A 20,228-nucleotide genomic window follows, 5' to 3' on the forward strand; every position below is an offset into this window, starting at 1 on the left:
TTGAGATTTTTAAATTTATGAAAGTAAGATATTAAGATTTTTATATAAGATTTAAAAAATAATTTTACTGTATTAAAAATAAAAAAAGGAGTTTCGTTGAAGTCGATCAAAGATAGTTAGGATGGATCGATCAAAGATAGCTAATTAAATGTTTCGCAATGAGGTATTATGTGCTAATTAGATTAGGTGCACGTATCGAGCAGCGCGGTCTTCCCCGTGCGATGCGAGGGATAGGGGTCCTCGTGATTCGTGCAATCCGGGCCGGTTCATTTGGTTCCCTCGGGCATCCATCCACGGGTTCTGAGTGTAGGGTTCCTCTTCTCTTCTTTCCTAGAGGCGTCATCGCGTGTTGCTTGCTTTCGCTCTTCTTCGCGGGATTCGGCTCTCGGTCGCGCCTTCCTCCGTCGCCGGTAAAATCTCTCTCTCTCTCTCGAAATTGATGTCCCTTCCTCTCGGTTAGTAGATGTGAAGCCGATCGTGGGGGTTTTCTGCCAGCCGGGTAGCTGCCGGGTGGAGACTTAGGTCCAGCATGGGGTCTCCTAATGCTCTCTCTCTCTCTCTCTCTCTCTCTCTCTCTCTCTCTCTCTCTCTCTCTCTCTCTCTCTCTCTCTCTCTCTCTCTCTGTCTGTGTGTCTATTCTTAGGATGTTGCCCAATGCTATTTTAGTCGTTTACAAGATGATGTTGGGACTGTTGATCTTTTTGCAGAATCAACGCTGGATAAATGATCGACCGTTTGATTGAGTGAGATGCATTTGTTTTTTATTTTCTTCTACCAATATTAGATTGACTTATGAACGGAGCAAGATTGAGTTTTGAAATGGAGACATTGGGTATTAGATTCAGTACGAGGAGATTGGGGTTTCGTTAAAGAACTGTATGGTTCTTGCTTCTTATTTTTATCAGAGGCATTTAGATAAGTAACATCTTTTTTTCCCATATTATCATCGTCATATCAAATACCAACAATGAAATATTAAGGCACCTTTTTTTTTTAAGAACCTTGTTAGTGGCCATAAATTAACCTTTTTTTTTTTGCTTCTCTGTTGTTCTGGCGATTTTGTTAATCGAGAAATGTTTTGTTTGTGTAGTTCGAGTGCGTGCAATGGATATTATCTCTCAGCTGCAAGAACAAGTTAATACTATGGCTTTGCTTGCCTTGAATACCTTTGGAACCTTGCAGAGAGATGCCCCACCTGTCCGATTGTCTCCTAACTATCCTGAGCCAGCCACTAATCCCTCATCAGCAGAGGAGACCCTCGACATCGTTGAGCAGCCTAAGATGATGAGCACGGCTCTTGTTCAAGCTGCAAAGAAGGTAAATGTGTCTGATCTTTTTATTGTGTTGTGGTGAATGTCTTTGTAATATCAAGTATTCCAAACATGTTTTAGCTAGTGGATGCACAGAGAGACATTTAGGCAGGAACCCCCCTTCTTCTTCTGCTTCTTGGTTTCTCATCCTGTGCAATTAGAATTTGCTTATGCAACTAATCTAGATTTATATACGTTTCTGTTCATGCTCTTATCTAATCTTTGTTAAATGACAGTTTAATGATTCGAGTGCCTGGTCTAGGAAAGCATAATGCTCTTTGTAGCTTGGCATTGTGTTACTTCAAAATATTTGCATTATTGGTAAGAAGTGTGTTTGTCTGACAGGCATATCTGCTTATTTGACAGTTTGATACACTTGTTGCTGCATTACCATTGTCAGGAGAAGAAGCTCAGCTGAAACGAATTGCAGAACTCCAGGTCAACTGAATTATTTTGACTAGTTCTCTCTTCTATCTATTATGCAAAAGACAATTATGACACATCTCTGAGTTGCTAATGTCAGTGAGCTTAAAAGAGGTCGGGATGGATAATCTTACACTTGTCATATAATTTTCAGGCAGAGAATGAAGTTGTAGGTTTGGAGCTCCAAAAACAACTGGAAGCTGCAGGTGTGTTCTGTGTCCGCCATTCTAAACATTTAGGTTTCTTGCATGTTTTCCCATTATTGCATGTCTACTTTCAGGTATATATCTTCACTTAAAGACACTTCATTTGATCTGCACACATATTCTTTAAGATATTTCTCACATTGAAAATTGTTGAAGATCACAAAGTTTCTCTAGTCATTATTATATGCAGATGAAATAAAATAAGACCTTTATTTTTTTCTTTACTTTAATTGAAAATGGAATTTCAGTTCCTTTAGATTTAGATTACTCAGAAAATACTGGATCCCCACGTACACAAGAAAATTGTTGATAAAATTCAAAAAATAGCATTTTTAATTGACCCAATATATTTTTGTATAGGATAAAAAAGATGTTCTGGATATTTGCTATTGTTCTTTACATGAGATCTAATTTAATAATTTTGTTAATATTGTATTATAATAATTTAGTAACATTCTATAGTAAAATTTGAATAATAGGCTCTGGTATATAGTTGACAAGTTAATACAAGACAAACAGTTTATATGAAAAGATGTAAAAGAATAAAGAAAAAATGTTTTTAAAAGGCCATTTATCAACGAGCTCTCAAAGGTAGTTAAAAAGGTTATCTTATGATATTTGTTTGTACGAAAGCTGTTCTTAAATTGAAGAAGACTCAATAGGCCTCTTGATTCCCTTCCTTGGTTGCTCTATTTTTGGAGCCCGCTTGAATTCTTTTCATGTGATAAATAATGTTTATATGACTTTAATAGGGACATATATAAAATTACAATATCTTGGTCACATAGATTTTGAGGGTTTTTTTTTTGTTCCCTGTGTTCTATCTGGCTATTTGTTATTTTTGGAGGGCTTTTCTATTGGTAACAAGACTCAAATAATTCTGTACAATTTGCTTTCCATGAGTTGTTTTAACATTACAAACGTCATCTACTAGAAAGATTAATTGTGACCGACATAGCTAAGTGGCTAATATTAACAGAAACTACATTTTGCTAAGGGATTTAATGTTATTCAGTGGTGTGCCTAATGCTTCTTGAATTACCTTTTGCTGCTGCAGAACAAGAATTGAAGCAGGCTCAGGAGCTATTTAATCTAGCAGCAGATAACTGTTTGAACTTAAAAAAACCCGACTAATATCTATGGTTTGTAACTTTTTGGAACTACTTCCGAGCTGTAACTTCTGTTTATCATGTAATTTTGGTTGTCATTTTTAAAGATGCTTTCAGATGTGTTGCACTTGCCATTGCCATAATCCATCAGTCATCACATTTGCACTTCTACTGAGTATATGTGTATGTGCTACGTTAAAATTCAGAGGGCCAAATATTTTTTTGTTGGAAAGACTTTATGATTTGCTCAATTTGTTATGTTTTTTATCCATTTGCATTGCATAATGTGTATATTATGGTCTTGCGTGATGTATATAAACCCAAATCAGCAGTATTGTTTCATCCATTCTCATTTCCCCTTCATAGGATTTTATATGCTATTTCTATTCACATGCACACTAATCATCCTACAACGACTCGTATTCACAGCAAGTCCTCCGACGCCTCCGGTATGCGCTGCAGGTTCGGCCTCCACCGCCGCCGGCGTTGTGCACGGTACACGACGACGCCTGCGCTCATGATGTCGCCGAGGACGTGGTGGGCTGACAACCCTCGTGCGTCGGCGTGCGTCAGCAATCTCTGCAGCTGCTTCCTGGTGATCTTGATCTTCACCACCGTGGAAGAGAGCCCCCCTCTCTCCCCCTTCAGATTCTCCAAGGTCCTCGTCGCCTTCCCTTCCCCGCGCCGATCGGTCTTCTCCTCCGGTGAGTCCCAGTCCTCGTCATCGACCCATGTCCGGACCCGGTTACTGCTGCAATTCCCCATTCTCTTCTTCGTCGTCCTTCTCTCCTCGAAGAAAGACTGCAATGAGTAGTGGTCATAATGAGTTGCATGTCATGATATATATATGGACGGGAAGAGCAGCAAGTTTTAGGATAAGAACGAGTCAGAGTCGACAACATTCACGCAGACGTGCCATTAACTTGATGCTTTTACCAGTTATTATACACTGTGGCGGAACCATTCAGCGAACCTTTCATCCGTGTCAGGAATTGGTCCATCGTCCGATGTAGACTGGACATACAGCATCTGTGAGTTCAAATAGCGACTCTCCAAGAAAGAGGTTGAGGCCGCGACGGCAGGATTCATTGACCTGCACAAAGTAATTAGCTCGGTAAGCATTGGGGAACGTGAGAGGCAGCTTCCATTTACTTGGATTTGTTCTGTACTAACTGCGTCTGCCTTTCGGGTTGCAGTAGGCGTGGAAGGAGGTCGCCGGAGCAGCAGAGGGGCTCGAGGAGGTGGAGGAGAGGGGGCCTTAACGGGGGATTGTGAACAGAGGAGGAGTGGGCGTTGGGCCGCCCGGTCCGGGTTAATGTAACGGGCTTGGTGTAGCGGCTCGGTTTTATTATTACCCTATTTAACATGGTACACGCATGCTTTAATTCCTGTGCAAGTATCTCGAGCCAGTTGCGAGATTGGATCCGGTTCGGCCATTTTTTTGCAGATCGATTTGAGTCAACTTGAACCGGATAACTCGGTCTAATTCCAAAGAGGCGTATATATTTTCTGTTCGCCTCTCCTCTCGCGATCTCTTCCTCATTCTCCGCCGATGGAAAAGGGGAAGTCGGCGGCCAACGAGATCACCTCCTCCCTCGAGGATCTGCATCTCAAGCCGCGCCCTAAATCCACCCCTGTGGTTTCGCCGTTCGATTCTTTCGGTGAGTCGCGAGTTTCTCTGTTTATTCGATCCTTTTTTTTTTATTTAATTGGTTTCTTTCTATCTCCGTGGATTTTGGGTGTATCGGATTGTTCAATATTGATGCCTTTTTATGTTTTTTAAGCAGTCGTTCTAATGGAAATCAATTGATATAAGGCTCTGTTGTAATTGAATACATGTTTCTTATTCTTATTCAATTTTTTTCGGTGGAGCTTGTATGTTAACCTGTTCAGGTGTGTGATATTTGATGGCTGATTTAATGGGTAGCCTCTTTTAGATTTTTAGAAGAGGAAATTAGGGTTTTGACGCAAGTTTGACTTAGAAGTAACAGTCATACTAATCTTGATTTTACACATCTTGATTGTTTGTTTTTTAGCACTTAGTACTTGGTTTCATCTGATGCTAATCTAAGCTAAGTGGGATGACATGACGGAATGTTATCGTTTAGAAAATTTAGATTTTTTTTTTGTGTTACATGTTATTGCATCAGGCTGTAATTGGAAAAAGGTATCTTATAGCATAGATTTTATAGATATTTGGAAGGTACTAAATATAATTAAAGGGCCAATCCACATCATCGTGTAACATAACAGAGGAATATCATATTCAGATATATGCAACAGATTCATTTTTTTTATGATGTTTACCAATTTAACATTTCCTATACTGCTTCTTCAGCTTATTCCTATGACGAGACATGATCAAAATGGTCAAGCTGGCCATTCTTCTGATGTAATTTAACGCATTACTAGACTAATTAATTATATATAAATGATACAAAAGGCTGGATTACCCTGGAATCAAAAGTTGACCTAGTGTTGATTCTTGGAATTGCTATGCCTAGTGTTAAGTTCGACGAAGACTTGCCTTACCTCCTTATAGTCCTTCAGCAACTTGATCTTCCACTTGGACTGCATTAAACTCCAAGGTATGGCGGCTCATTGATAATGGTCGAACTCAACAGATCAATCTGATTAAGAATTTCTATGTTAACTCATTTAAGTCATTTTTTGGAGTCAAAACTTATTACCTTGGCTATTTCACTTTGTTTTGTTGTTGATTAGACAATTGATTATGATATAGCTTTTGTTGAGGTCTTTAGTCTTAGAATTAGTGACTTATTAAAGTCTAGGATTAAATTGCCTTGATCAGGGAACTTAGGTTGTAACATTTGTATTGTTGTGTTTTGAAACTTCGAGCATTGTGGTGTGGTGATCTTTGTAACTTTATGCATGTTTATTGGGGCTATGTAGTTGTGGAGTGTTCGTCAACCCCATTCTATGATAAATTTGTTTCATAAGGTTTAGTTGGCATCATCCCTTAAGATTTGTGATTAATGAATATTGGTACATGTTGTTTTATCGATCATTATCATGTTTATGTTCATTATATTGAATTTTTTTCTTCTTTCTTTGTTTCTATATTCAGCTTTTCCGTTGAAGAAAACTAAGCCTCCAAGCCTAGTGAACTTGTGCCTTGGAATTCTCGGGCGATATCTAGAGGACATCATTGCAGATATTTCAGAGATAGCAGCAGGATTTCCACCTGATATTAAGGTTGGAATAAGATTTTGGTTTCATTCTCAATGTTTAATGTCTTTACTTTCCCTTTTTAATGACTATGATGGTAAATAACTATTGTCACATTAGCTTTGGTTAGGCCATATGAAACTTATATGGTATTAATGATGATATATGAAACTAAAGAGACTTTTCAAATTTGTTAGCACAATTTGAAGAAACAGTATCATCGTACAATATATTTTGCATGAGCCTCAGGCCTCCCTAAGTTAACCAAATCCTCAATTCCAGCTATGCTACATGACTGGAGCTTTTTGATGGACTTGTTCGGTTAATATGGCAAAATCTGAGTTTGCAATAGTTTTGTAGTTGGTGCTAGTGGCAATTGCGAGGAGGCGGCAGTTACTGAACGATGATGTTCTCATTTCCCTGGCTGAAGTTTCATGGAAAATTCTAGATTTATCTGGATCAGATGTGACTGACTTTGGCCTTAGAAAAGTGGCAGAGATTTGCATCGACTTACGGGCCATTGATATTAGGTTTGGAGCTGAAACCGATGGTTGTGCTCTTTTTATACCATATGCTTGTTGTTTTACTATATTTAGTAGATATATTTTTCGTATGAATTGCTAATTTACACTCTTTAGCATCATTTAGTCATTTGGCATATCTCAATTTAGAATCATATATTTTGTTCACAAACAAACTTTATACTGAAGTCCTTGAGTAAAAGAACAGTTTCTTGATGAATGACATTGTAACAATTAGTCTAAGTTTCATAACTCTCAAGTGGGGAATATGAAGAAAATTTTTAAATTTCATTCCAAGCAGAAGCCGTCATAAAAAAATAAGATGGTCAAAATAAAAAATCATTATATAATAAAATATTATATATATGTTGTTTAACTATGACAACCTAAACTATGGTTTCCGTATTGTCACGGCCTTAGCTGGAATTGCCTAAGGCGTGAGGCACCCTTGCGGCCAAGAAGCGAACTTAGCTTGCGTTGCCTAAGTCGCGCTTCGCCCTTGCGATATTGCTCCGCAAAGATCAGCCCACTTGTAACCTCTCGTAGGTCCTGAAGGACCTGTAAAAGAGAAAGTTGATTAGTTCGAAAGAACGAGCGACGGACAAGTCCTGACGTCTCGCGAAAAGAGGGAAAGCTTTACAAGCAATTCAGCGAGCACCTTGTGTGCACAAGAGAAAAGAGGGAGAGGGGGAAAACAAGGGCTTTAGAAGGTTGAACGAACAGCTACAAGCCCACAAACAGCTGCTCACCGAGTCCCGGGCGCGACAACAAGTTCCCGTCAAGGCAACGTGCGAACTTGCGAATGAGTGTTCAACGCCCGGTACTATACCGAAGCCCCATCCAGCCCTGTGCCACCCGGGGGGTTCAAAGGGGCTGAGATGGTTGACGTTTTGGTGAGCGGAGGCAGATTCCAGAAATCAGCCCGCGACACACGAAAACAGAGCTGTTTTGGGGTTGTTTTGCTCGGTTCGGTGAGCGGTCGCTTTGTAACGCTGCAGCTTGTTCGAACTTACATTTTTACAAGCAAAATGACTTAAAACCAAGGCAAAACTGTCACGACCTGAGTCTGATGAGCTAACTGGCCAATAACTTCATTTTGGTCCTTCAACCACGGACCAAAATGCTTAAGCGGGAGTTTACGTAGCACACTCATCAGGCCCTTATAAGCTAATCATACACATTGCCCACTTCCGATGTGGGACTAATGGGATGTTACATTATCCTCAACTCAATTAGCTTGACGTCCTCGTCAAGGTCCAACATATCCCAGATCGAACCCTAGCATAGTGCATGTGAGGATTAACTCAGTGGTGGCTCCACACCGTGATGAGTTCTCTGACTCCATCCACGAGTAGCCCTTTCCTACTCGAGCCCTCTCACCCTGCCCAAATGCTAGGTCGGCTCTGATACCAAATGTCATAACCTGAGTCTGATGAGCTAACTGGCCAATAACTCCATTTTGGTCTTTCAACCACGGACCAAAATGTTTAAGCGGGAGTTTACGTAGTACACTCATCAGGCCCTTATAAGCTAATCATACACATTGCCCACTTTCGATGTGGGACTAATGGGATGTTACAAAAACAGGCTGCCAAGTAACTGTACATGTAGATGAGAGCGACGAATGGCTCGTTGAACGGAGTTGTTGCGGGTGCGCAACGACCGTTCGTGACAGTATGCTAAGGTATATCAACTGTATCAGTCCAAAACTATACCCACGAACCAGTGTACCAACGATGCTAACATGTACTGATGTATTAAACTGTTTTTAGCATTTATTTATTGGTGCACTAAGACATGCATACCATTCTGGTTGGTATACACCTATCTGATGAGATTTTGGTACTGGTATAGTACCTACAATTTCAATATCTTTTTGACTAAAATAATTTGGAATCTCTTAGGTGAAAATTTCTTTGATTGAATCATCTACTTATTTTATGTTTATTCTTTAATATTTATGTACAAAAAAACTGAATGAGGATTGTACTGTTCATCAGTATTAACCATGATTTCAGCTAGAATAGGCATGCCGACCACATTCCCACCATTAAGAAACCCAAAGAAATGGAGATCACTTTTCTATCTCTAGGATTGATTTTCAATGCCATACAACAAGTTGGTTGGAAAATGGATGAAAACAACCTTCAGTTTCATATTGCTCTTCCATATAGAGGAAATGTAAAAGCTTAAAACTTTTACCTAGTTTCTGGCGGATTATCTTTGTGTTGGATTGGGGAATGAAATGGATTATCTGACGATGGTGAATAGTCTCAATTAAGGTTGGGGTCAAACAAGAAGTAGTGGCATTATATATCTATATGGTACTGAAATAGTTGAAAAACCAAGTTATTCAGTTGACTGAATCTATTTTGGCCATTCAATTTTTGTTCAGCCGAGTTGCCAATGTGGTGTGCTACAACCTAGCACTGTAGAGATTTATGGAGGGGTCGATATTGTTCCCTTGCCCACATGGTACATGCACACATATGAGCATATGTGGAGTGAAACAGGATCCATGGTCTTCAAGTTATCTTTTCTCAATTTGCTGTCATTGTATGAGTTTATGGCCATGTGATTGTAAAATTACTTCCATTGTAGTCGATCATTGCCTTTGGGTTTTGAAGTCCTCAAAACCTTTAATGCCAAGACTAGGTTTATGATTTCTGATTCTGTAACAATATGATTAAGTTCATGTTTTTTTATTCTGTAACAATATGATTAAGTGTATGGTCAATTTAAACCATTTATTTCTGGTGCTTGGTGTATAACCCAGCTAGTTAACAGCTACGCTTTTTATGCCCAAACAATTAAGTTCAACTTAGTTCACCAAGATTCTGTAATTGAATGAGATGCTGCTGAAATAGGAACGACAACATGAATTTTCTTCAAAATTGGTTGCAAATAACAACGTGGTACTAAGTACTTATAAAAAAGTTCACTTTGTTTCAGAATTTGCATGGCAATCCTCTTGGTTAATTTTGGGCTTTATTATCGTCAAAAAGAGATTGAAAAGAGTCGATGCTTGTATTGTAATTTATTTTCTTCTTGCGTTACTTTAGCTCTTGAATTCTGTTAAACTATTCACTTCTATATCGTTAAAGAGACCCAAAAGTTCTATCTGGAAAAGAAATAAAATTAGTAGCCTTTTCACTATAATTAGGACTTAGTTACTACTTTGAGCTCTTTGATTTAATATTTTTTCTCAACTTTATACATTTTTCATGATGACTTGTCATTTCTACAGTAACTGTGGCAAGATAACCATTGCTGGTGTTTCAGAGCTTATTTATCATTGTCACTCGTTGGAAACTTTGAGATGCGGGTACAATTTTTTATTATAACTATTATTTATATCTCTCTTTTTGAATGGTTAATGTTAATTGATATTATCAATTGAATTTTTTATAAAACTGGACTTGTTTGCATGGTCATTGTTTCATGTTTTTTGTTCTCAACTTTCTTTTGACTTGTAACAGATATTATAAGTCTGTATTCCATGCTTAACCAAAGGGGCTATATGCCTCTGAACATGCGGAACAAACTTCAATTTTTTTGAAAGTATATGTTGATCTATGCTTGAACCTCATTTGTATTTGAGGGTGAGCATCAAATAGCTTAGCACATATCTCAGCCGTAAATCATGCAGATCTTGGTCATGTTACATATACATGGTATAAGATTCTTTTGGTTGGTCCAAAGAATATAATGATGCACAATTTCGTTAATGTGGTGCTTTTGATTCGTTTTACAGTATGCCATCAACTAAGAGCTTAAATGATTTAAGACTTGGTACTGATGTAGTTGCAGAATATTTAGGTGTTCTTTCTATGTAGTTGCAGACTTGGTACTGATTTAATTGTTTGCTTCTTTGTTGTGTCCCTCTTGATTTTTTTATTTAATTGTTTGCTTCTTTGTTGTTGTGTCACTCTTTCCTTTTTTATTATATCATGCTTGCTATATTAGTGATTTTCTATTTGAATAGATATCCATTATTGATAAAAGATTGTGGAAAAAGTAACATTTGATTGCAGAGGGTGCCCCAGGAGTGAAATCACTGCTCGGCAGTGTGTGAGTATCTTGAAGCCCAAATTAAACCACGTAGAGGAAGACTCATGGGAAGAGTTGGAAAATGTGGACATTGGAAGTGGTTCCCAATCGCTATGCTGGCTTGTATGGGTATGTATGCTTTTGACATTATTGAGTACTCATTGTATTTCTTTTTTATTTTCTTCTATCTTGGAACCTCACAATATGCTTTTTGGCTATTTTATAATTGGCAAGTTTGATACATAGTGAAGAATGGTCATGCCTTCAATATTTTCATATTTCCTGTCTTTAAACAGGATAAGTTTACAATTTATGCAAAACATAGCAGTACCAATGTTGCTTATGACCAAAGTAGCTGCATGATCTTTTCCTTTTCTGTTCTAAACTTCTATGATGTTTCAGAGTGAACCGTGGTATTTTCAGTTTCTGTCATCTTCTCTCTTGCTTATCAGAATTTTGCTGCTAGAAAGTTGCACTATGTTCAAGGCTTCAAAGCCTGACTTTTTGATTTTATAAGAATACTTGAATAAATCAATTTGTTATTCATTTGAAATTCACTTAATATTATTAGTGAAATTTCAGTAGTCAAAACTTGTATAGTTTTTTTTTTTTTTGCAACATGTAATATTCTTTTCTATGCATCTTCTCCAGCCAAAAATAGATGATGATTCAAAGGAATCGTTAGCTGTTGAATGTCCTCGAATTGTTGTCAATCCGCAACCTTTGCCTCGTGGCTTCCGTGGGTTACAAGTTCCCAAAGAAGCATTAGCCAATAAAGCTTTGGACCATTTCATAATTGATGGCATTGATCCCAAGACCTGGGCTGTTTCTGGTGCTACAAGGAGGCCTCCTGCACCTGCACCCACTGCCTCTGATGATACCCCTGAACTATCCATGGCCGAACGATTCAGGCTTGCTTTCTTAGAGAGGGATGCAAGGCTGGCTCCAAAGAGAGCAAAAAATGCAAGGCAACACAGGCGACGAGCAGAGAGGGAATACCTAATGAACAGCTCAAGTGCCAAATCCGTCATACTTGCCTCCCAAGCTAGCAAATTCTTGCACAACAAAAGCTGACGAACAAACTATATTTCCCCCTGTTCATACTAGTTTCGTAGATGTATTTGTAGCAACGATGGAGTTCATATGTATAATTTTTCCTCCCAGCTTGTATCCATTTACCATTTACAGGCTGACTTGTGAGTTCTTCACAAAAGGGGCACAAGAAATAAATTTACTCGTCATCTGCTCATGTAAGAGTGTTTGGTAAATTAGTTGAAAATTTTGTGTGTTCTGTGTGGGTGTTCTTTTTCGTCAAGATTCGAATGAAATGTAAAATCTTGCTACCTGTCGTCTTTCCAGCGGCTTTTGCTACACTGAATCATATTGCATCTACTGATTGTGAATTATTTATGCTTGGTGAGATCTCCATGAAATGTTCATCTTCTTTGGGTTATGATGTGTATGATTACATCTTCTTTGAGTGTTATAAAGTGTTGCCCTTTGGAATACTCGATATCACTCGAGCTATGGGTCAATTTAGCTAGGGTGAGTTTGCTTCACGATACTTGATGTGTGAACATGAACTTTTACTTTGTTGATTATATTATTTCTTATTTCATACAAAATAGAACTTGGAAACATTGCTAAAATAATGAAAATGTTCCATAGTGTTTTTTCTGAGTCAACCTTGAATAATACCGTTAACGTGAATCTGAATCCTATATGAAAAAGATGGAAGGTTTTGTTGTATCATGCAACTTAGCCTAAAACTATAAATCTTATGAATATGGATCTTAATTGATAATTAAATATATATTTATTTTTATAGATGTTAGTAATCGTAAAAAAATATATACTTGATCGTAAATAGTTAAAAATTATAATTTTATTATTATTATTGTAGTAGTAGTAGTATTGAATCTCGAACTATAATTGTTCTTATTTGATCAACTACTATGTGGTGTCCGAGATGGAAGGAGAGGATAGTGGTCACTCTCCACTCGTTTGCTCACGTGGGCAAGGGTTTAGGGCAAGTAGTTATATATTCCTCTACCTCCTTGTTGTCTACGTAGACAAGAGGCTAAAGAGAGGCTGTCGTAGGTATGTCTCCTTATAGAATATTTTATAAAATATTTTATCTCTTTACGATCAAGCGTAAAAGCTCATCTTCAACACAATGAAGAGGGGCGAGGGAGAGGTTACCTTTTTTTACCACTTGCATCCATACTCATATACCTCGGGTTACTAACTTGGGCGTCGAAAGAATCAGGTCGAGAAACCTCTCTCGACCTCGGTCTTCATGTAGGTGGCACATTGGGAGCTTAGTGTTTTCACCTCAGAGGCATCTTGGATAATTCTATGTATATGGGTCCAAACCACGTCAGGTTGACCAAGACATCAATGACTTCTCCCCTCAATATTTTTGGTACTAGAAGGAGGGTCTGATATCATAAGAACAATCACTTGTTGACCCTCTCAATAAATGTTTGAGCGAAGAGGCTTTACCCTCGACCCATAGTACTTTTACCTAAGGGAGGCAACAACCACCCTTTTTGTACATGGGTGCATCCACTTTGATGCATACGCCAATGAGATACTAGCATCTATTCAACAACCTAGGTCTATCACCCTCAGAGATGACCCTGATCCACCTGCTCATTTCCGTCGAGTTGTTTTTAAATCTCACTCAACAAGTAAGTGCAGATGCTAACAGGTATGGTATAGGTCATTACTTTGCTTTTGCCTTAGTTAACCCAATAGGCAATGCCACAAGCCAAGCTACCGTCATCGGCTCCACCCCAATCAACATCGACACCCATGGAGATTCCCCAACCTAGTGTAGTGCTGACATCCCAAGAGCGCCCGAGACTTATCGAATTGTTGGTCGAGGGGGCATTTTAGTCTCCAATCATAGAATTTGGCGGATCACACCACTACTCTACCATACTTAAATTTAAAGCCTAATCAACAGATTCGACAAAGGATTCCATATAGATTCAACTACGGTAGATGGATTGATGTTCGGAGGAGATGCAACGAGAGTTCCAATAATCAAAACAGTAAGTGTTGATTGTCCTCACCTTGGGTTGGTCATTGTTCACACAAAAGATCCAGGAAGAATCAATTATAATGAACTTTTACCTCTTGTCCTTAGAGGTATTTAACAGCAATGCCAACTTGATAGATTACATTGTATGATACTTCAAATGCTCTGATGTGCCATACTTACTCGATCACATTAAGAGGTCCAACATGAGAATGATATATCTACCTAAACTCGCTTTTCTATTAGTTCTATTGCCCAACTCATGAAAGAGCTCAAACTTCACTTCCCCAAGAATGTATACCTGTGACCATCAGTGGCAAGGCTCCTTGGACTCAGGTAGAGGGAGGAGGAAACACTCGCAGACTTCATCACTTGATTCACAAGAGAGATCCAATATATGCTAGATGCCCATCTGTCACTCATAATACAGACATTCATGATAACTCAAAGTCCTATTGCCTCTTCTTGTCGTTGATAGAGAGATCACCAGCAACTATACCAAAGACACTTCAAAGGGTCAATCAATACATCATCGAGCCAATGGTCTCAAGTAAGTATAAGGAGTCACACAAGAAGTTAAAGCATAAGTAGTCACAATTAGCCCTGACCTTAAGGTCATTGCGAAGAAGAAATGAATGACCTGAGTTACCTCACCCAGGGTTTGAGTTGCCCTACCTAATTATGACTAGAATTGAAGTTTTTCTACAGGTAAAAAGACAATAAACTCTTAAAAGACCCTTACTCGATGAAAACTCACTTGGTGAAAAGAGACAAGTATAAATACTACCACGTAAAAAGAAAACCTCACAATGGGAGGCATAAGACAAAATATGTATAAGGTGTGTGTGAGTTGAAAAAATATGACCCACGTAATAAAAAACCTACCACATCATGAGGCACCAACCCTTCCATTACTTAAGGTGGGTAGGCCACTGCCCAACGTAGCCTGTTAGCCTAGAGGCCTATAAATTAAAAAAAAAAGATATAAAGGTTAGGTAGCTCGACCCTCACATTCGCCAATGATAGGGAGGTCGAGAAACTTGACCCCTGCTTTCGCCGAGGAAAGGAGATCGGGAAACTCAACCCTCACTTCGTCGAGGTGTGGAGGTCGAGAAACCCAACCCTCGCCTTATGCCGAGGCGTGAAGGTCAAGAAGCTCAACCCTCATCTTCACCAAAGACAAGGAGGTCAGGAAACCCAATGCCCACCTTTGCAAGGCAAGGAGATTAGGAAACTCAACCCCTGCTTTGTTGAGACATGGGGATCGAGAAACCCGACCCCCACTTCGTTGAGGCGTGGAGGTCAGGAAACTTAACCCCTGCCTTATACTAGGGTATGAAGGTTGGGAAGCCTGACTCTCACCTTCACCAAAGATGGGAAGGTCAGGAAACCTGACCCCTGCTTTTGCTAGAGGCGTGAAGGTCAAAAAACTCGACTAAGTCAGGAACAGACGATGATGTTAGGAAACCTAATCCCATCTGACCAAGGTGTGTCCCTCGATAATACAAGAAGTAGGTCGGTGATGAATCCCTACTATTAGCGCTCGAGCACGATGAACTAGATGTGCTACTAAGTCAACAATGGATTGAAGAGGTATAAGCTTGACATGCTAAATGAACTAGAAGCCACACTTCAGACTCCTCTTGTGAGAACCCCAAAGCATACCATGGGGAGGGGGGAGAAATTATATGGAGTACATCATCAACAAATCTTTATCCAACATGTGATCACCACGTGGTGTCCGAGGTGAAAGGAGCAAATGGAGGGCCCCACCACCTGTGCCCATGTAAGCAATGGTCCAAGGTAGACGATTATTAGTTGCCCCACCCTCCTATCGCTCACATGAATAAGAGAACAGTGGGAGGATGTTGAAGGTGATTAAAGGCTATCTTATATATCTTGGGTTGTCAACTTGGACATCAAAAGGATCAAGTTAAAAAACCTCTCCTAACGTCGATCTTCGTATAGTTGGCATATTAAGAGCTCGATGTTTTAATCTCGAAAGTACTTCAAACAACCTTGTGCATATAGGTTTGGATCACATTATGTTGATTAGAAAGTCAATGATTTCTTTTTGCTAATTTTGCTGGTCGTAACCTATTTCTTAAAAAAAAAATTCTAAAATAATATATTTAATTTTTTAAAAACATTCAATGATATTAAAAAAAAAGAAGAAGTTATCATATACTTTTCTGTCTTCGCTCGCTGCACTTTCAGTCAGATTAGCATCACAACTCAGAAATAGAAGTTAAGAACAATAGGAGATATTGTTAATGGACAGAATTCATATATCATAAAACTGCATGATTACAAGTAAATGGCATTCATCCTTTTCTTTCAAGAGACACTTTCAGATTAACATCAGCAACTCAGAAATAGAAGCTAAAATAATGGACAGAATTCATATATCATAAAACTGCATGATTACAAGGAAATAACGTTCATTCTTTTATTTATTTCAAGAGACACCAATTCCTACCTTAGAAGATACCTCCGTATCCATAGCTAAAACCATGTTGAGGAGGAAGCGCCACCACGCTCTCCTCCGCCGCCGCAAGGAATCCCCCAACGAAGCCACCTGCAGCCGCGTCCCCCCCCATGACGACGCTCCTTGTCTGCACCTCGATCACCAGCTGATTCACTCTCATCGCCACGTCCCACCGCAGCCGCTCTAGCGCCTCCCGTAGTCTCTCGAGCTCCACCAATCCGATCTCCTCCAGGTTCGCGTCCAACAGGCCAGCCGTGGAACCCCACCGCCCCCTCAAGGCCGCCTCCAGCGCGTCCTTCCTCGCCCTCTCCGCCGCCAGCCGCTCTCCGAGCTCGAGGTACTGCCGGTCGAGCTCGTGGACCAGCGAAGCCCGCGCCGGGACCATCCGGTGGTCTACGACAGGGGTAGGAGTTGGCGCCGCACCGCCGGAGAGGAAGCGGCCGACGACGGAGTCTACGGACGGGTGGCCGAAGGAGAAGGGCTTTCCGGCGGGTGAGAAGACGACGAGGGCGATCTCGGCGCCGCACAGGACGGAGAGCTCGGTGGCCTTCTTGAATAGACCCGCCCGGCGCTTCGAGAAGCAGACCTGCCGGGCCTCCTCGTTTTCGATGCGCTTGATCTCGATCCTTTGGCGCCCCATGCTCGTCTTCTTCTTCCTCGGCGGTATCATCTTCCGAGTCCACAAGGCACAAGCAGAAGCACGCAAAGCAAAACAAGAGAGCCTCTCTCTCTCTCTCTCTCTCTCTCTGTATATATATATATATATATGGCATGATGGATAATATGAAAGCGTAACATTAGGGGAATATATCAATCGATGTTATTTGGTAATATGGTGAGTTGGCGATTGTAAGATGGAGCGAAATCATCCAATCGAATCAATTAGTAATCAATCAGTATGAAATTAGAATACTTTTAGACCTTAGAGGACATCAAATGATACGTGTTGTGGTAAACAACCTGGAGCCATGGCCTCGGGGCCGACGTGGCTCGGTCCGGGTCCGGATGACGGGGGATCTTCCCGTGACGGGTTTCGAGTCCGCCGAGATGGTCGCGTGCGGTGTCCGATCGGGACGGAGTCGCTTGTTCCTCCGAACAGAAACTCTTCGCCTGCGCGTCCGGTGGGGACCTTCGGCTTCGCACCTGTATAAAGGTCGGGCCGGGGTGCTCGGCCCGACCCCTCCGACGATCAAGTCAGATGATGTGGAGGGGGTTTCAGATGAAGAAATGTTTTTGTGTCAGTTCCCCCCTCCTCCTGATGAACAAGAGGGTATTTATAGGGAAGCTTACTATTGTTTGATGTGCCCACCTACAGGGGCGGGCTGGTAGCGTCTGACATTACTGTTGGCATGGCGTGAAGAACCGAACCTGAGTATACGTTAATACGTCTCGACCGGTGTTCTGGTCCATTTGACCGGATGCTATCGCGTCAATCGAGGCGTGAGGCGTCAGCCGAGAATTGATATGTATCGACGGGGAGAATTGAAGCCTTAATCGAGTCCGATTGCAACTGTGACTGACATACATTTACGTAGGACAAGTCGACAACGATATGTCCGCAGCTCACTTCTCTCATGCAGCTTCGATTGTGTGCTTGGCCACCTCGAGGTTTCCGACGTGGATGTCGTCGTCGGAGATGAACTTGCCCCAGAACCAGTGTTTCTTCCAGACGAGGACGATCTCCTCGATGGGCACGTTCTTGGTCTCGGGCAGGAAGAGGGCGACGAAGACTGTCATGATCACCACCCACCCGGCGAAGAAGTAGAAGAGGCCAAACTTTAGGTGGCAGAGCGCTGTGAGGAACACCTGCGCGATGATGAAGGTGAAGAGCATGTTGACGGAGACGGTGATGCTCTGCCCTGCTGACCGGATCTCCAGGGGAAAGATCTCGCTGGGCACCAGCCACCCCAGCGGCCCCCATGACCACGCAAAGGCTGCGACGTAGAAGCAGATGAAGAGCACGATGATGCTGGCGTAGTTGGTCGACATGTCCGTGGCCACCCCGCTGGTCCCGAACTTTAGCGCGATCAGAGTTCCCACCAGCAGCTGCGCCACCGATCATGTCGGGTTGCGCGTCAGTCATTCATGGTCTCTTCGATCTGAGAAGTCTTGAAGAAGAAGAAGAAGAAGAGTGAGGGTCACCTGAGACACGAGCATTTGGGTGCCTCCTTGCAGGAAGAGCTTTCGGCGGCCGAGCTTGTCGACCGTGGCGATGGAGACGAAGGTGGCGAACACGTTGACGATGCCGGAGATGACTGCGGACGCGAGGGAGGCCTCGCTGCCGAAGCCGATGGTCTTGAAGAGCACGGGAGCGTAGAACATGATGACGTTGATGCCGGTGAGCTGCTGGAAGGAGGGGATGAGGATGGCCATGCACAGCTGCGGCCGGTATCTGCGCTGCAGTATGTTGGACCAAGGGTGGTCGATGCTCTTGGCCTCCGTGCTAGCGGCGACGAGGTCGCCGTACTCCGCCTGGATGTCCTCGGTGCGGCGGATCTTGCGGAGCATGGCCTTGGCCTCCTCGTCGTAGCCGCGCTCGATGAGCGAGTTGGGAGTGTCGGGCAGGACCAGCGAGCCGACGGTGATGATGACGGCCGGGACCGCCGCGAGCCCGAGGCTGACGCGCCATCCCCAGCCACCGTCGATCGACGCCGTCCCGTAGTTGATGAGGTTGGCGGCGAAGATGCCGATGGTGATCATCAGCTGGAAGCCGATGTTGAGCATGCCCCGAAGCTTCGCGGGCGCCATCTCCGAGAGGTAGAGCGGCACAGACTGCACACCAACACCAAACCACCAAGTCAAGAAGAGTGCATGCAGCTTGCTCTCTGCTTCTCTCATGGCCTCGTCATGGAGTGAGCCCTCGCCTGATTCGCGAAGCCGATGCCGATGCCGAGGAGGACGCGGCCGAGGATGAGCATCAGGACGTTCACGGCGGCGCCATTGATGGCGGAGCCGAGCAGGAAGGTGATCCCACCAGCGAACATGGACCACTTCCTCCCGAACACCCTCGTCACCGTCGACGCAAGGAAGGACGATATCAGCGCCGCCACGTAAAGGGACGACGTGAAGAGTGTCAGCAGCTGGCTGTCGAACTTGCAGTACTGGTTAGTGCTCGAGTCCGCCATCTGTTGCCGGTAAACCGAGGGGAAGAATCTCGAGAGGAACGAGTCCATGGATGTCACTCCACCTTCAAACCTCCCGCATTAGATCACGTCCCAACCAAACCAAACCAAATCCACGTTACGTCTCGGAGCCAATCGGATCACCTGAAATCCCGATGTCGTAGCCAAAAATGAGGCCGCCGGAGGAGGCGACGAGGCAAGTGAGGAAGACGAAGAGCGTCATCTTCCCGGGGTGTTCCTTGGCGCCGCTCGTGAGCACGATCGTGCCGCTCGCCATTGTCTCTTCGCGGTTCGAGCAAGAGAAAGGAAGGAGATGACGAGGAGAAGAGAGGCTCCTCGATGGGTTTGAGTGGACCGACGGATGCATGCTTATATATAGAGGTGACGACGAGCTAAGTCAGAAGCTGTCGCCATTATCCATCGATCTGTGACATGTCCTAACAATATCGTTCCGCTTCATGGATTTGGTCGTAACTATCCGTCTCTGTCACCCTAAAACGAGATCTATCTTCTTTGCTCGTGGGATTTAGGGTTGCCCTAATTCCAGATGTACAGGTAAATATGTTGCTGCATTTAGGTTTGGATCAGTTTGACAGCTCTTTTTTTTGTACTCATGCATTAATCGATTTGATAAGATCATTTAGTCTCGTGTTGAACGTGGAATATGGGAACAAGATATATTTTAGAGTTCACATACTCCAAAAGAATAAAACCGTACGAGTATGCCCATCACCCGGATAATTCTTCGTGAGCTTATACACCAA

The 20,228-nt window shown here is 42.2% G+C and overlaps 4 protein-coding genes across 6 annotated transcripts; 2 read left to right on the forward strand and 2 right to left on the reverse strand.

Annotated features, from left to right (window-relative positions):
• The first annotated feature begins 249 nt into the window (after positions 1 to 249).
• Positions 250 to 3,219, forward strand: LOC103986327 (mediator of RNA polymerase II transcription subunit 21). Its single transcript, XM_009404305.3, has 5 exons — positions 250 to 410; positions 1,091 to 1,317; positions 1,677 to 1,748; positions 1,888 to 1,939; positions 2,997 to 3,219. Exons 2-5 carry the CDS (start codon positions 1,105 to 1,107, stop codon positions 3,071 to 3,073), a joined length of 414 nt encoding a protein of 137 aa, XP_009402580.1. The 5' UTR covers positions 250 to 410; positions 1,091 to 1,104; the 3' UTR covers positions 3,074 to 3,219.
• Positions 1,677 to 12,153, forward strand: LOC135638635 (uncharacterized). 3 transcript variants are annotated; one of them, XM_065151837.1, is made up of 10 exons: positions 1,677 to 1,748; positions 1,888 to 1,939; positions 3,478 to 3,752; positions 4,038 to 4,162; positions 4,245 to 4,709; positions 6,137 to 6,264; positions 6,598 to 6,767; positions 10,006 to 10,083; positions 10,793 to 10,937; positions 11,460 to 12,153. In XM_065151837.1, exons 5-10 carry the CDS (start codon positions 4,601 to 4,603, stop codon positions 11,880 to 11,882), a joined length of 1,053 nt encoding a protein of 350 aa, XP_065007909.1. In that variant the 5' UTR covers positions 1,677 to 1,748; positions 1,888 to 1,939; positions 3,478 to 3,752; positions 4,038 to 4,162; positions 4,245 to 4,600; the 3' UTR covers positions 11,883 to 12,153. The 3 variants fall into 3 exon arrangements, with proteins under 3 accessions (XP_065007909.1, XP_065007910.1, XP_065007908.1); XM_065151836.1 differs by lacking the exons at positions 1,677 to 1,748; positions 1,888 to 1,939; positions 3,478 to 3,752 and having other exon boundaries at positions 4,006 to 4,162; XM_065151838.1 differs by lacking the exons at positions 1,677 to 1,748; positions 1,888 to 1,939; positions 3,478 to 3,752; positions 10,006 to 10,083 and having other exon boundaries at positions 4,003 to 4,162.
• Positions 12,154 to 16,334: 4,181 nt separating this feature from the next.
• Positions 16,335 to 17,012, reverse strand: LOC135638451 (agamous-like MADS-box protein AGL61). Its single transcript, XM_065151561.1, has one exon. It carries the CDS (start codon positions 17,010 to 17,012, stop codon positions 16,335 to 16,337), a length of 678 nt encoding a protein of 225 aa, XP_065007633.1.
• Positions 17,013 to 17,914: 902 nt separating this feature from the next.
• LOC135638452 (sugar transport protein MST3-like) lies at positions 17,915 to 19,741 on the reverse strand. Its single transcript, XM_065151562.1, has 4 exons — positions 19,609 to 19,741; positions 19,207 to 19,529; positions 18,485 to 19,114; positions 17,915 to 18,388 (listed from the first exon to the last, which is right to left on the reverse strand). The coding sequence occupies exons 1-4, from the start codon at positions 19,739 to 19,741 to the stop codon at positions 17,915 to 17,917; spliced, it is 1,560 nt and encodes a 519-aa protein (XP_065007634.1).
• Positions 19,742 to 20,228: the final 487 nt, after the last annotated feature.

Source organism: Musa acuminata, chromosome BXJ3-5 (genome assembly GCF_036884655.1).
Source record: "Musa acuminata AAA Group cultivar baxijiao chromosome BXJ3-5, Cavendish_Baxijiao_AAA, whole genome shotgun sequence".
Lineage (NCBI taxonomy): Eukaryota > Viridiplantae > Streptophyta > Magnoliopsida > Zingiberales > Musaceae > Musa > Musa acuminata.

Coding starts and splice junctions, on each gene's coding strand:
- LOC103986327 (XM_009404305.3), top strand. CDS start 1,105: ATGGATATTATCTCTCAGCTGCAAGAACAAGTTAATACTATGGCTTTG. Junction 1,749..1,887: donor AACGAATTGCAGAACTCCAG/GTCAACTGAATT, acceptor TATAATTTTCAG/GCAGAGAATGAAGTTGTAGG. Junction 1,940..2,996: donor AAAACAACTGGAAGCTGCAG/GTGTGTTCTGTG, acceptor TTGCTGCTGCAG/AACAAGAATTGAAGCAGGCT.
- LOC135638635 (XM_065151837.1), top strand. CDS start 4,601: ATGGAAAAGGGGAAGTCGGCGGCCAACGAGATCACCTCCTCCCTCGAG. Junction 6,768..10,005: donor TTACGGGCCATTGATATTAG/GTTTGGAGCTGA, acceptor TCATTTCTACAG/TAACTGTGGCAAGATAACCA. Junction 10,084..10,792: donor TTGGAAACTTTGAGATGCGG/GTACAATTTTTT, acceptor ATTTGATTGCAG/AGGGTGCCCCAGGAGTGAAA.
- LOC135638451 (XM_065151561.1), bottom strand. CDS start 17,012: ATGATACCGCCGAGGAAGAAGAAGACGAGCATGGGGCGCCAAAGGATC.
- LOC135638452 (XM_065151562.1), bottom strand. CDS start 19,741: ATGGCGAGCGGCACGATCGTGCTCACGAGCGGCGCCAAGGAACACCCC. Junction 19,530..19,608: donor CTACGACATCGGGATTTCAG/GTGATCCGATTG, acceptor GGAGGTTTGAAG/GTGGAGTGACATCCATGGAC. Junction 18,389..18,484: donor CCCAAATGCTCGTGTCTCAG/GTGACCCTCACT, acceptor TCGGTGGCGCAG/CTGCTGGTGGGAACTCTGAT.